We start from the raw sequence: 14,663 nt of genomic DNA on the forward strand, positions 1-14,663 counted from the left end.
TTGTATGTTAGAAAGGTGAGTACATCTTCTGGGGTTTGGGTTGCAAATATGTACTCTTACTTTCCTTGTTTTATCCTGCATCACCTGGAACCGATGTGACACACCTGGGCAGGAGTGGACCAGCAGCTGATCCTGCCCTCAGGGCACACTCAGCCCAGGATGGGGACGAAGACACCTGCCCAAGAGGCCAGAACACCAGGCAGGACAAGGAGGGAGTCGGCGAGAAATGGACAGATGGTTGGGTGTTTGGACCGTAGCCACCGCCTTCTCAGGGAAACCAAAGGAGTGAGCAGAAGATGGTCTGACGCTCACAGATCTGAACAGAGGTCCAGGGATGGGAGGCTGAAGAGTCTGGTCAGGAGCAGGCTGAGCCTAGGATATATTGTCTCAGTTCACCCTCTTCTGTCCATTCAGTCAACGAGTACAGGCGCGGAGGAGACAGCAGCAAATACAACCCCTGCCATCGAGGGGAAGAGCAGTCCAGCACTAATTTCGGTGTATCTGTGATGACAGCTATACATCTGTGTGTCTGTGTGCCCACCTCAATGTCTATACACATGCCACGTGACACTCATGGGTGTCAATAGCAACGTAGCAGGTGGCAGAAACATAAATAGGTAAAGCGGGATGTGAAACAGGAATGCTCAGGGTGGGTAAGTGGAGACAGTGCACAGCACTGAAGTGGAATTCTCTCTCTCTTACAGACAAGAAGTGACTTTCCCTAGAGGGCCCTTATTCAGACAGCCCCATGCGCCTGCCCTTCCATGTGTAGCTTCACAGGCAGCCTAATCAGACAGGCATTGTCATTCTCCCTATTTTATTTTATTTTTTACTTTAGGAGGGCACCCTCAGCATAGGGAGGTTCCCAGGCCAGGGGTCAACTCAGAGCCATAGCTGCCAGCCTACACCACAGCCACAGCAACCATGGATCTGAGCAGCATCTTCCACCTACAACCACAGCTCACCGAAACGCTGGATCCTCAACCCAGTGGGCCAGGCCAAGGACGGAACCCAAGTCCTCGTGGATACTAGTCAGGTTCACTATTGCTGGCCATAACAAGAACTCCCATTATAACTATTAAAAAAAATAAAATAAAATCAACCCCAGTTTAAAAAGACTGAGGTCCCACATGGTTAGCTGGATGCTTGGATGCAAGCCCTGACTTGGCTTCACATTGGCTGTATGATCCTAGGCAAGCTGCTTGGCCTCTCTGAACTTCAGTCTGGCAGAGTGCTTTCCACTAGAAACAGGTGACGCACGCGGGTACTTTCTTCTTCCTTTCCCCCTCACCCACGCCATGTGGAGGTTCCCGGGCAAGGAATCAAATCCCAGCCAAATCGGTGGTAACACTGGAACTTGAACCCCACGGTGCAAGTCAGGGATCCAAACCACGCTGCCTGAAACACAGCAAAGGATCCTTACTCCACGGAGCCACAGGAACTCCACTTACACGTAACTTTAAGTCTTCCTAGCCACATAAGAAAATAGTGAAAACAAGTGAAATTAAGTTTCATGTTTTATTAAACTCAGTATATCTAAACTATCGCTTGAATCTATGTAATCAGTGTCCAAATTACTGAGATACTTTACCGCTTTGGATACTAAATTCTTGTCCTTTTTTCTTTTTTTCTTTTTTTTTTTTTTGGTTGGTTGACCCGTCGCATATGAAGTTCCCAGGCTGAGGCCCAGATCCCAATCACAGTCACTATGGAAGCCACAGCAGCAGCAGCAACAACGGGATCCTTAGCCTGAGGAGGGAACCTGCGTGCCAGCGCTCCCAAGAGGCCCTGACCGCTTGGAGCCACAGCGGGAACTCCTTGAAGGCTGTCTTTTAAACCCCACGTGTACTCTACCCTCACAACACATCCCAATTAGGACCCAGCGCTCCCACATGCCCAGTGCTCCAGGTGGCCTGTGCCTGTGACAGCTCCGGTGAGCAGAACGGGGCTAATAATAACGCAGTGGGGATTAGAGTGGAGGGAAGGGAGCGAGGCACTTGCCTTGGCCCACACATTGCAGGGAGCACCAAAAAGCCCAGTAAGCCCACGAGGCACCCCCTCTACCTTAGACTCTAGCGAAGAGGTAGTGTATTCAAAGGGCCCTCCTAAGAGTTCCCATTGCTGGGGTCCAGCAGAAACCAATCCAACTGGTATCCACCAGGATCCCGGTGCAATGCCTGGCCTCGCTCAGGGGGTCGGGGATCGGGCGTTGCGGTGAGCTGCGGTGGAGGTCACAGACGTGGCTCAGCGTCCCCGTGGCTGTGGCGAGGGCCGGCAGCCGTAGCTCTGATTTGGCCCCTAGCCTAGGAAATTCCCTGTGCCGACGACGACGGCGTGGCCATAGAAAGCAAATGGTACCTAGAGTTCCCACGGAGGCCCGGGGGGACGGGTGGGGTCTCAGGAGCACCGGCTTGCAGGCTCAGTAGCCCACCCGGCACAGTGTGCTGTGGATCCGGTGTTGCCACAGCTGTGGTGTGAGCCCCCACCGCAGCTCAGAGCTGATCCTCCCGGACTGGCCTCGACGCCCAGAGCGGCCCTGACAGTCCCCTCGCCTCTCGGGTGTCCTGCCGCCGCCTGGCCACCTCTTCCCTCCCTTCAGCCCTGGACCGGCCCGTACCCTCCTAACGGCTCGTCCGATTCCGTCTGTTCTGCGCCTCTTTCACTCGCTCAACGAGCGTCTACCGTGCACCTCCTTCCAGGCCGGCCCCCGGGCTAGCGCTGGGATGACGGGGCGACAAGGGCTGAGGAGGGTCCCCTCCGGTTTCGGCGGCGGGTGGGGAAGGGTGGACTGGAAAAGAAGCACCGGCTGGGAGGGAGCACGAAGGAGGAGGGCGGCAGGCAGACGCGGGGCGGGGTGCGCAAGAGCCCAGCGCGAGGCCTGCGGCGAGGAGCTGTGGCCACAAGCGGCCGGGGGCGGAGGGGGTGTAGGGATCGACGTCTCGGGCAGAGGGCGCTCTCCGACGGCCCGGTCCGTGGAGGCGGCCGGCAGACGCAGGCGCTGGAGCTGGGGAGGCTCCTGGCGTCGGCCCGGCCGGGCCCTCCCCACCCGCACGCCCGCCGCCTGGCTGGGAGCTGACGGCGCCGCGGGAAGCCCCGCTCCAGACCTGCCAAGCCCGGGACTCAGAACCAGGCCCTCCTGCGACGACGGCACGAAGCTCGTCCCTCCGCAGTCGGAGGCCATTGGCACACTTTGGCTTCAGGAAAATCTCCGCCAGCAGCTCCTTCCCCCGGCCCCTCCGGCCGCCCACCGCGTCTCTCCTGTCGGCTTGGGGTGCCAAAGACGAAGGGCATCCTCTGCGGCCCGGCCTGCGCGCCGGGTGCCGGGCGCCGGGAGGCGGTCCCCAGGGCCCAGCGAGCCCGCCTTGGCCACGCCTGCTCGGTTGGGACCGGGCGGGACATGCAAACGGCAAAGGTCGCCCCAGCCCGAGGCCGGCGAGGCCGCGAGCGGTGGAGGAGTCGTCTTTGACGATGTAGGGAGGAAAACATCCGCGGGAGAGGCCGGCGTAGCGCCCGCCGCAGTGGTGCGAGGGAGGCGAAGGAGGGGCGAGCGGGAGCGCGGGGTGGTGGGGGTCACCGTGAGTTGAGTGTGGCTGCGGGCCGGGCGGTGCGGGCGCTGGGGGTGGGGGCGGGCATCGCTTCTCGGCCTTTTGGCTAAGATCAAGTGTAGTATCTGTTCTTATCAGTTTAATATCTGATACGTCCTCTATCCGAGGACAATATATTAAATGGATTTTTGGAGCTGGGAGTTGGAGTAGGAGCTTGCTCCGTCCGCTCCACGCATCGACCTGGTATTGCAGTACTTCCGGGAACGGTGCACCCCCTGCGGGGGAACACGACAGGGTTTGAAAAGTAGAAGGGGCGTCACCTTGGCGGCTAGAAGAGCGTTTGAAGGGAAGTTTTATTCTATCATGTTGTCCATTACGTCGTCTTTCTGTTATGAAGCTTTTTTTCTGTGGGAAGTTTGGAGGCTGAGTTTTATAGCCGTGTTCTCTAGCTGGCTGCTGTAGGTGGATTTGAGTTTGTTTTTTGTTTTTTGTTTTTTTTCTTTTTCTTCTTCGGGTCTTGGTGCCATTTGCTTGGCCGCTCCCGCGGCATGTGGAGGTTCCCGGGCTGGGGGTCGAACCGGGGCTGCAGCTGCCCGCCTACGCCAGAGCCACAGCAACGCGGAATCCGAGCCACGTCTGCAACCTCCACCACAGTTCTCGGCAACGCCACGCCGGATCCTTAACCCACGGAGCAAGGCCAGGGCTTGAACCCGCAACCGATTCGTTAACCACTGCGCCTCACGACGGGAACTCCGGCTTTGAGTTTTACTTTACGCCTCAAGTCTTTCTTCGTTTAAGGTGCTTTCAGTGTGTTTATGTTGGTTCCGCGGCAGTTGGTGGCTGTTTGGGCGGGTGTTTTGTTTTGTTCTTCAGGGCCGCGTTCGCGGAGTGTGGAGGTTCCCAGACTAGGGCTGGGTTTGGAGCCACAGCTGCCGGCCTTTACCACCGGATGCTTGACCCACTGCGCAAGGCCAGGGATAGAACCTGCAACCTTCTGGTTCCTCGTGGGATTCATGTTCTCGGCACCACGACCGGAACTCCCTCCCCCTCCCCGCCTACCCCCCCCCCCGGGGGGTGGGGTGGGGTGGGCTGGTGGTTTTAATTACTGGGCTGTGTCTCCTGCCCAACCGGGAAAGCAGCGTTTTAACCACTGGACAAGACCTTTGCAGCCGCGGGATGATTTGCTGAGGAATATGCATTTGTTCCCTTACACTGTGGCGGAAAGCAAGTTTCAGAGATCAAGTCTGAGTTGGGCCTGCCACAAAGGAGAAACTAAATGATTGCAGTAGTCAACAAAGGATGTTACAGCCATTAAACCATCAGTTTACATGGGTGCACCCTGAGGCCCGTCTAGATTAGAAAGCACAGGATCGTTTAAAACCAAAAAACCCCCAGGAGTTCGCTGGCTCCGTGGGCTAAGGATCTGGTGCAGGTACCCTCCTTGGCCTGGGTACTTGCACGTGCTGCCAGCATGGCAGAAAACAAAAAGCAAAACAACAGGAGTTCCCGTCGTGGCACAGTGGTTAACGAATCCGACTAGGAACTATGAGGTTGCGGGTTCGGTCCCTGCCCTTGCTCAGTGGGTTCACGATCCGGCGTTGCCGTGAGCTGTGGTGTAGTGAGCTGTGGTGTAGGTCGCAGACGCGGCTCCGATCCCCCGTTGCTGTGGCTCTGGCGTAGGCCGGCGGCTACAGCTCTGATTGGACCCCTAGCCTGGGAACCTCCATATGCCGCGCGAGCGGCCCAAAGAAATAGCAAAAAGACAAAAAAAAAAAAAAAAAAAAAAGCAAAACAACAAAACGACATGAAAGCAGAGCACAATAGGATACGGGGCCCGGATATCTGAGGTGCATATTAAAGGAATGATTTCAGCGAGCCTAGATTCCTAGATCTTCCCATAAATAGAAGCACTGAATGGCTTACCTGGTTTTCTTTTGTTTTTATTTATTTTTGGTCCTTGACCAGGGCATACGGAAGCTTCTGGGCCAGGGATCCATCCCTCACCACAGCAGTGACAACTCCGGGTCCCTAATATGCTGAGCCACCAAGGAACTCCCTTGTTTTTCTTTCTGTCTGTCTGTCTGTCTTCCTTTCTTTCCTTCCCTCCTTCCTTCTTTTTCTTTCTCTTCCTTCCTTTTTTTAAAAATTATACTTGATTTACAATGTTGTGCCAATTTCTGCTGTATCCCCTATTTTCCTTCTTTCTTTCTTTTTTTTTTTTTTTTTGTCTTTTTTTTTGGGGGGGCACACCTGCAGCATATGGAGGTTCCCAGGCTAGGGATCCAGTTGGAGCTGTAGCCGCCGGCCCTGCGCCACAGCCACAGCCAACTCCGGATCCGAGCCGCGTCTGTGACCTACACCACGGCTCTCGGCAACGCTGGATCCTTAACCCACTGAGCGAGGCCAGGGATCAAACCCGTGACCTCGTGGATGCTAGTCGGCTTCGTTAACGGCTGAGCCCCAGTGGGAACTCCCCTTGTTTTCTTTTAGGAGCAGCAGTCCTTTGATGTTCGGACTGCCAGGTCTTTCGTTGCAAAAACTGATTTCCCCCACCCCTTGCCTCTGCTGAATAACCTACACCTCTCAACATTTAGGTGAGCTGCTTCTATTTTGTTTGCAGTTGACACAGCTCAAACCAGGTATGTTTACCCGAAAAGAAGAAACTGAGGTGTTCCCACGGTGGCGCAACAGGATCAGCAGCGGCTCTGCAGGGCCGAGACGCAGGTTCAATCCCCAGCCTGGCACGGTGTGTTAAAGCATCCAGCGACGCCGCAGGTGCGGCGGCGTCTAGGTGGAAACTGCTCCTGCACAAGGCACAGCTGTGGCTTGGATCTGATCCCTGGCCCAGGTCACCCAGCTAGAAATTAACTAACCTGGGCTTTGAACAAATGCTGCATTGTCTATGAAACCAAACAAATGGGAGCTGAAAACACGCCCATTGTTTTGTTTCTTCCACAATCTTTGAAACTTCTTTAGCATTTCTCCAAGATCTCCTGGGCCTCACCCAAGAGGGAGACTGTCACTTGACTATCTGATGAAGGGGATGGAAGTGGCAATTCTACCCTACGTTGCATCTTTTGTGTTTGCCAGGGAAGGTATTGAACAAGTGGGAAGGAGATGGGGCAAGATGAGGGTGAAGAAAGGGGCCCGGTTTGTCAGGACAGCCTCAGGCCGTGGACCTACCCCAATCCAGTCTCTTCTAAATAGGAATTCCAGGGCGTTCCCATCGTGGCTCAGTGGTTAACGAATCCGACGAGGAACCGTGAGGTTGCGGGTTCGATCCCTGGCCTTGCCCCGGGGGTTAAGGATCCGGCGTCGCCGTGAGCCGTGGTGTAGGTCGAAGACGGGGCTCAGGTCCCGCGTTGCTGTGGCTGTGGAGTAGGCCAGCGGCCACAGCTCTGATTAGACCCCTAGCCTGGGAACCTCCATGTGCCTCGGGTGCGGCCCTAGAAAAGACCAAGAAGAGGTAAGTGGGAACTCCGGTCTCCACCTCCACACCCCAGTCTGGGACCTGCCCTCGTGGAGTGTACACCATATTGGGCAATGGGGAGACACAGACAATGACTGCAAAGAGAGAATTTCAGATCACGACCCGTACAAGCAAGGAAAATGAAACAGGGAGATGGGCTGGAGAGTAACTGGGCAGGGAGCTACTTTAGATGAGTCCAGGCTTGGGGGGTAGGGGATTGCTCTTGAAGCGCTCTCCAATTGGCGACCTTAGAGCCAAGGTTTTCAGTGATAAGGAGTCACTCCAGAGCATTCATTCCAGAGAGGACAGAATAGCTGGGACCTGCATGCCACCTCCTGTAGACGCCCCAGCCGGGGTCAACTTCTAGCTGCTGAGGGGTTGTTCTTCCTTAGAGCCATCTCCCCAGCAGACGAAGTGCCGAGCCCAGGAGCTGGCTCTTGTCATCCACAGCTCTGCAGTGCCCAGCACCACGCCTGCCACACAGTGGGCAGTCAGGAAAGCTTGCAGGATTCATGACTGCACAATGGGACGATTTTTTCAAAATTAATGTCTTTTGCTTTTTGGGGGCTGCACCTGCAGCACGTGGAAGTTCCCAGGCTAGGGGGTCTAATGGGAGCTACAGCTGCCGGCCTAGGCCACAGCCACAGCAACGCCAGATCCGAGCCGCGTCTGCGTCCTACGCCGCAGCTCATGGCAATGCCGAGTCCTTAACCCACCGAGGGAGGCCAAGGATGGAGCCTGCATCCTCAGGGATACTGGTCGGGTTCATTACCACTGAGCCACAATGGGAACTCCACAATGGCATGGTTAAATGTACTCAGGGGGTTCCCTGACTATGGGAACCAAGCATCGACCCTTAGCTGGAAGTTTCCTGGTCTAGGATCCTTGAGACCTCGGTGGTCACCAGGGATGCCTATAAAATCCTGCCCTTCTGGGCAAGGTCTGGGTAGTACTGAATGCTCAGGCCTTTACTGGAGAGGAAGGATTTCTTGGAGGAGAGGCTACAGGATGGATGGAACGCACCCGGCAAGCAGCCGAGGACATCCTTGTCTCCTCAGCAGCCTAACCGAGCACCTGTCTGAGGGCACAAATGAAGGAGGAGAGGCGCCTGCAGGAGTGGGGATGGGCCGGGCAAGTGGATGCCCGGGAGCAGCTTCAGCCTGGGAATCACCAAGACCCGGATTTCAAATCCTAGCTGTGTTTCCTCCAGAATGAAATGCGGGGGACACAACCTACTTCTTAGAAGGAGCGCGACCAGAGAAAACGTGTGGAAGGAACCCTTAGGCGCCTCCTCTTCCCCTACCAGAGGCGGGTTCAGAGGCAACGCCTCCAAAACAAAACCAAGTCCCAGGGCCCAGCCAAGGGCTGGGCAGGAGATGCTGCCCCCTGGTGGAGGTGTCTGTGGGCGCCTGATTCCTGAAGGAACGTGGAGCCGGGAGGGTGTCAAGGTGTGCAGGTCGCTTGGCCTCCTGGAGGCTTCCTTTCTGACAGTTTGAAGGTGGGAATGGAAAATCTACACTCTTTCGGGTTTGTTGGTTCCTTTGGTGTGTGTGGAGGTGAGCTCACATTTAGATGAGCGTAACGCCCCACCCCACCCCCGCTTGTAAGCAGCCTTCACTGACCCAGCTCCCCCTCATTTCTTTTGGCGGTGCCCCCAGGACATACAAGTTCTCAGGCCAGGAGTGGGACCCATGCCTCAGCTGTGACCCCAGCCACAGCAGTGACAATGCCATATTTAACCTGCGGCATCCCAAGGGAACTTTGCCTTAATTATTTGGGGGCTCTTTAACCACCCCTCTAGATAACCCCTCGGACTTATGGCTCCCTTCTAATAACAGAGGCTTAATTGTTTTCCAGGAACTTGGAGTTGGCTGCTGTCCAGGTCAAGATGGCGAAGACTGGTTGGGACCACCAGCCCTAACACTGGGCCTGTGAGGTTCCCATCGTGGCTCAGCAGTAACAAACCCGACCGGTTTGCATGAGGACTTGGGTTCAATCCCGGGCCTCGCCCAGTGGGTTAAGGATCTGGCGTTGCTGTGGCTGTGGTGTTGGCCAGCAGCTGAGGCTCCAATTCCACCCCTAGCCTGGGAACTTCCATGTGCCACAGGTTCAGCCCTAAAAAGACCCAACAACCAACCAACCAACCAACCAACCAAACAAAACCTGGGTTTATGCAGGTGTCTTAGGAACAACATTTAGACATCAGACAGAAGAAAACTCCACTCTCAGATCATGCTTAGCAGCTCCATTTTGGGGGGAGGCCACACCTGTCTGACATTCGGAACTTCCCAGGCAAGGGATCGAATCTGAGTCACTGCAGTGACAACACTGGATACCCAAGCTGCTGGGCCACGGGAGAACTCCCACAGCCCCATTTTTGAACAGAACATCCCATGAGGAAGCATGGAACTCAGCTACCTCGCCTTTTCCCTACCTCAGTTTTCCCCACACCTAAGACCACCTGCTTCTTCATCCCATAACTATCTCAAGGCCCTCACCTTCCGGGGGGATGCAGGCAAGGCTAAGGCGGGAGTAGGCTGCAGGTGGAGGAGGTTATGAAGAGGGGGTTGCAGCCATGGTGCAGCGTCTTAGGAGACAGACCCCCACAGGGACAGACGTCCAGCCTCCACCTGCATAGGTGCCTGGCACTTTGGGAGACCTTGGCTGCAGGAGGGGACTGGGGGTGACCAGAAAGAAACAGCAAGTGGAGCCCCAGGAGGGTGGTAATGGCTGGGAGCGAGAGCCACGAGGGGGGAGAACTGATCACACTAGAGAGAGGCAGGGAGGTGAGGCCTGGGGGAGACCAGGCCCACCAGCTGAAGGGAAGGTGCCAGCTGCCCAGGTATCCAAGCTGCCGGGCTCCAGGGAGTTTCGCAGCAGGGCCGATCTCCAGCGACCGTCTATGTTTGACTCAGTTTATTTTAGTTGACTTTATTTTATTTTTACTTTTATGCCTCCCCCACCCCGCGCCGCATGTGGATGTGCCTAGGCTAGGGATCAAATCGGAGCTGTAGCCACCGATCTACAGCACAGCCAGGGCAACGCCAGATCACAGCTGCTTCTGCAGCCTACACAGTGGCTCATGGCAACGTCAGATCCTGAACCCACTGAGTGAAGCCAGGGATCCAACTCTCATCCTCATGGAGACTAGTTGGGTTCTTACCCTGCCGAGCCACAAGAGGAAATCCCAAAACCACTTTTTCTTCTCTACGAACTAGGAAATGATTCAGTGCCTGGTCTTCACCCACGTTCCCCCCTATGGAATAGTTAGCCTTTTAGTATAACTTTGAGGCGCTCTTTGTATGTTAGAAAGGTGAGTACATCTTCTGGGGTTTGGGTTGCTCTTACTTTCCTTGTTTTATCCTGCATCACCTGGAACCGATGTGACACTCCTGGGCAGGAGTGGACCAGCAGCTGATCCTGCCCTCAGGGCACACTCAGCCCAGGATGGGGACGAAGACACCTGCCCAAGAGGCCAGAACACCAGGCAGGACAAGGAGGGAGTCGGCGAGAAATGGACAGATGGTTGGGTGTTTGGACCGTAGCCACCGCCTTCTCAGGGAAACCAAAGGAGTGAGCAGAAGATGGTCTGACGCTCACAGATCTGAACAGAGGTCCAGGGATGGGAGGCTGAAGAGTCTGGTCAGGAGCAGGCTGAGCCTAGGATATATTGTCTCAGTTCACCCTCTTCTGTCCATTCAGTCAACAAATACAGGCGCGGAGGAGACAGCAGCAAATACAACCCCTGCCATCGAGGGGAAGAGCAGTCCAGCACTAATTTCGGTGTATCTGTGATGACAGCTATACATCTGTGTGTCTGTGTGCCCACCTCAATGTCTATACACATGCCACGTGACACTCATGGGTGTCAATAGCAACGTAGCAGGTGGCAGAAACATAAATAGGTAAAGCGGGATGTGAAACAGGAATGCTCAGGGTGGGTAAGTGGAGACAGTGCACAGCACTGAAGTGGAATTCTCTCTCTCTTACAGACAAGAAGTGACTTTCCCTAGAGGGCCCTTATTCAGACAGCCCCATGCGCCTGCCCTTCCATGTGTAGCTTCACAGGCAGCCTAATCAGACAGGCATTGTCATTCTCCCTATTTTATTTTATTTTTTACTTTAGGAGGGCACCCTCAGCATAGGGAGGTTCCCAGGCCAGGGGTCAACTCAGAGCCATAGCTGCCAGCCTACACCACAGCCACAGCAACCATGGATCTGAGCAGCATCTCCCACCTACAACCACAGCTCACCGAAACGCTGGATCCTCAACCCAGTGAGCCAAGGCAGGCCAAGGACGGAACCCAAGTCCTCGTGGATACTAGTCAGGTTCACTATTGCTGGCCATAACAAGAACTCCCATTATAACTATTAAAAAAAATAATAAAATCAACCCCAGTTTAAAAAGACTGAGGTCCCACATGGTTAGCTGGATGCTTGGACGCAAGCCCTGACTTGGCTTCACATTGGCTGTATGATCCTAGGCAAGCTGCTTGGCCTCTCTGAACTTGAGTCTGGCAGAGTGCTTTCCACTAGAAACAGGTGACGCACGCGGGTACTTTCTTCTTCCTTTCCCCCTCACCCACGCCATGTGGAGGTTCCCGGGCAAGGGATCAAATCCCAGCCAAATCTGTGGTAACACTGCAACTTGAACCCCACTGTGCAAGTCAGGGATCCAAACCACGCTGCCTGAAACACAGCAAAGGATCCTTACTCCACGGAGCCACAGGAACTCCACTTACACGTAACTTTAAGTATTCCTAGCCACATAAGAAAATAGTGAAAACAAGCGAAATTAAGTTTAATGTTTTATTAAACTCAGTATATCTAAACTATCGCTTGAATCTATGTAATCAGTGTCCAAATTACTGAGATACTTTACCGCTTTGGATACTAAATTCTTGTCCTTTTTTTTTCTTTTTTTTTTGGTTGGTTGACCCGTCGCATATGAAGTTCCCAGGCTGAGGCCCAGATCCCAATCACAGTCACTATGGAAGCCACAGCAGCAGCAGCAACAACGGGATCCTTAGCCTGAGGAGGGAACCTGCGTGCCAGCGCTCCCAAGAGGCCCTGACCGCTTGGAGCCACAGCGGGAACTCCTTGAAGGCTGTCTTTTAAACCCCACGTGTACTCTACCCTCACAACACATCCCAATTAGGACCCAGCGCTCCCACATGCCCAGCGCTCCAGGTGGCCTGTGCCTGTGACAGCTCCGGTGAGCAGAACGGGGCTAATACTAACGCAGTGGGGATTAGAGTGGAGGGAAGGGAGCGAGGCACTTGCCTTGGCCCACACATTGCAGGGAGCACCAAAAAGCCCAGTAAGCCCACGAGGCACCCCCTCTACCTTAGACTCTAGCGAAGAGGTAGTGTATTCAAAGGGCCCTCCTAAGAGTTCCCATTGCTGGGGTCCAGCAGAAACCAATCCAACTGGTATCCACCAGGATCCCGGTGCAATGCCTGGCCTCGCTCAGGGGGTCGGGGATCGGGCGTTGCGGTGAGCTGCGGTGGAGGTCACAGACGTGGCTCAGCGTCCCCGTGGCTGTGGCGAGGGCCGGCAGCCGTAGCTCTGATTTGGCCCCTAGCCTAGGAAATTCCATGTGCCGACGACGGCGTGGCCATAGAAAGCAAATGGTACCTAGAGTTCCCACGGAGGCCCGGGGGGACGGGTGGGGTCTCAGGAGCACCGGCTTGCAGGCTCAGTAGCCCACCCGGCACAGTGTGCTGTGGATCTGGTGTTGCCACAGCTGTGGTGTGAGCCCCCACCGCAGCTCAGAGCTGATCCTCCCGGACTGGCCTCCCGGACTGGCCTCGACGCCCAGAGCGGCCCTGACAGTCCCCTCGCCTCTCGGGTGTCCTGCCGCCGCCTGGCCACCTCTTCCCTCCCTTCAGCCCTGGACCGGCCCGTACCCTCCTAACTGCTCGTCCGATTCCGTCTGTTCTGCGCCTCTTTCACTCGCTCAACGAGCGTCTACCGTGCACCCCCTTCCAGGCCGGCCCCCGGGCTAGCGCTGGGATGACGGGGCGACAAGGGCTGAGGAGGGTCCCCTCCGGTCTCGGCGGCGGGTGGGGAAGGGTGGACTGGAAAAGAAGCACCGGCTGGGAGGGAACACGAAGGAGGAGGGCGGCAGGCGGACGCGGGGCGGGGTGCGCAAGAGCCCAGCGGGAGGCCTGCGGCGAGGAGCTGTGGCCACAAGCGGCCGGGGGCGGAGGGGGTGTAGGGATCGACGTCTCGGGCAGAGGGCGCTCTCCGACGGCCCGGTCCGTGGAGGCGGCCGGCAGACGCAGGCGCTGGAGCTGGGGAGGCTCCTGGCGTCGGCCCAGCCGGGCCCTCCCCACCCGCACGCCCGCCGCCTGGCTGGGGGCTGACGGCGCCGGCGCCGGCGCCGCGGGAAGCCCCGCTCCAGACCTGCCAAGGCCGGGACTCAGAACCAGGCCCTCCTGCGACGACGGCACGAAGCTCGTCCCTCCGCAGTCGGAGGCCATTGGCACACTTTGGCTTCAGGAAAATCTCCGCCAGCAGCTCCTTCCCCCGGCCCCTCCGGCCGCCCACCGCGTCTCTCCTGTCGGCTTGGGGTGCCAAAGACGAAGGGCATCCTCTGCGGCCTGGCCTGCGCGCCGGGCGCCGGGAGGCGGTCCCCAGGGCCCAGCGAGCCCGCCTTGGCCACGCCTGCTCGGCTGGGACCGGGCGGGACATGCAAACGGCAAAGGTCGCCCCAGCCCGAGGCCGGCGAGGCCGCGAGCGGTGGAGGAGTCGTCTTTGACGATGTAGGGAGGAAAACATCCGCGGGAGAGGCCGGCGTAGCGCCCGCCGCAGTGGTGCGAGGGAGGCGAAGGAGGGGCGAGCGGGAGCGCGGGGTGGTGGGGGTCACCGTGAGTTGAGTGTGGCTGCGGGCCGGGCGGTGCGGGCGCTGGGGGTGGGGGCGGGCATCGCTTCTCGGCCTTTTGGCTAAGATCAAGTGTAGTATCTGTTCTTATCAGTTTAATATCTGATACGTCCTCTATCCGAGGACAATATATTAAATGGATTTTTGGAGCTGGGAGTTGGAATAGGAGCTTGCTCCGTCCACTCCACGCATCGACCTGGTATTGCAGTACTTCCGGGAACGGTGCACCCCCTGCGGGGGAACACGACAGGGTTTGAAAAGTAGAAGGGGCGTTACCTTGGCGGTTAGAAGAGCGTTTAGAAGGGAAGTTTTGTTCTATCATGTTGTCCATTACGTCGTCTTTCTGTCGTGAAGCTTTTTTCTGTGGGAAGTTTGGAGGCTGAGTTTTACAGCCGTGTTCTCTAGCTGGCTGCTGTAGGTGGGTTTGAGTTTGTTTTTTTTTTCCTTTTTTTCTTCGGGTCTTGGTGCCATTTGCTTGGCCGCTCCCGCGGCATGTGGAGGTTCCCAGGCTGGGGGTCGAACCGGGGCTGCAGCTGCCCGCCTACGCCAGAGCCACAGCAACGCGGAATCCGAGCCACGTCTGCAACCTCCACCACAGTTCTCGGCACCGCCACGCCGGATCCTTAACCCACGGAGCAAGGCCAGGGCTTGAACCCGCAACCGATTCGTTAACCACTGCGCCACGACGGGAACTCCGGCTTTGAGTTTTACTTTACGCCTAAAGTCTTTCTTCGTTTAAGGTGCTTTCAGTGTGTTTATGTTG

General features: G+C 56.5%; 1 protein-coding gene, 1 long non-coding RNA gene and 2 other non-coding genes across 4 annotated transcripts; all 4 read left to right on the top strand.

Moving 5' to 3' along the window:
- Positions 1-1,622: 1,622 nt before the first annotated feature.
- Positions 1,623-6,477, top strand: LOC146398096 (uncharacterized). The gene is made up of 2 exons (XM_084984437.1): positions 1,623-3,521; positions 6,166-6,477. The coding sequence occupies exons 1-2, from the start codon at positions 2,724-2,726 to the stop codon at positions 6,298-6,300; spliced, it is 933 nt and encodes a 310-aa protein (XP_084840563.1). The 5' UTR covers positions 1,623-2,723; the 3' UTR covers positions 6,301-6,477.
- On the top strand, positions 3,632-3,822 carry LOC146398097 (U2 spliceosomal RNA). The gene has a single exon (XR_014822105.1). It is a non-coding gene; the product is annotated as a U2 spliceosomal RNA (small nuclear RNA).
- A 243-nt stretch (positions 6,478-6,720) lies between the features above and the next one.
- On the top strand, positions 6,721-11,403 carry LOC146398098 (uncharacterized). The gene is made up of 2 exons (XR_014821133.1): positions 6,721-10,919; positions 11,007-11,403. It is a non-coding gene; the product is annotated as an uncharacterized LOC146398098 (long non-coding RNA).
- Positions 11,404-13,942: 2,539 nt separating this feature from the next.
- On the top strand, positions 13,943-14,133 carry LOC146398099 (U2 spliceosomal RNA). Its single transcript, XR_014822099.1, has one exon. It is a non-coding gene; the product is annotated as a U2 spliceosomal RNA (small nuclear RNA).
- The last annotated feature ends 530 nt before the right edge of the window (positions 14,134-14,663 follow it).

This window comes from Sus scrofa, chromosome 12, assembly GCF_054392235.1.
Source record: "Sus scrofa isolate SSC_HxYL_T2T_F1_AM1 chromosome 12, Sscrofa_HxYL_maternal_Yorkshire_Landrace_v2.0, whole genome shotgun sequence".
Lineage (NCBI taxonomy): Eukaryota > Metazoa > Chordata > Mammalia > Artiodactyla > Suidae > Sus > Sus scrofa.

Bases quoted from the DNA above. Each gene is read 5' to 3' on its own strand.
- LOC146398096 (XM_084984437.1), top strand. From the start codon at position 2,724: ATGACGGGGCGACAAGGGCTGAGGAGGGTCCCCTCCGGTTTCGGCGGC. The intron at 3,522-6,165 runs GTGCGAGGGAGG...TTTTGTTTGCAG, and splicing joins GCGTAGCGCCCGCCGCAGTG to TTGACACAGCTCAAACCAGG.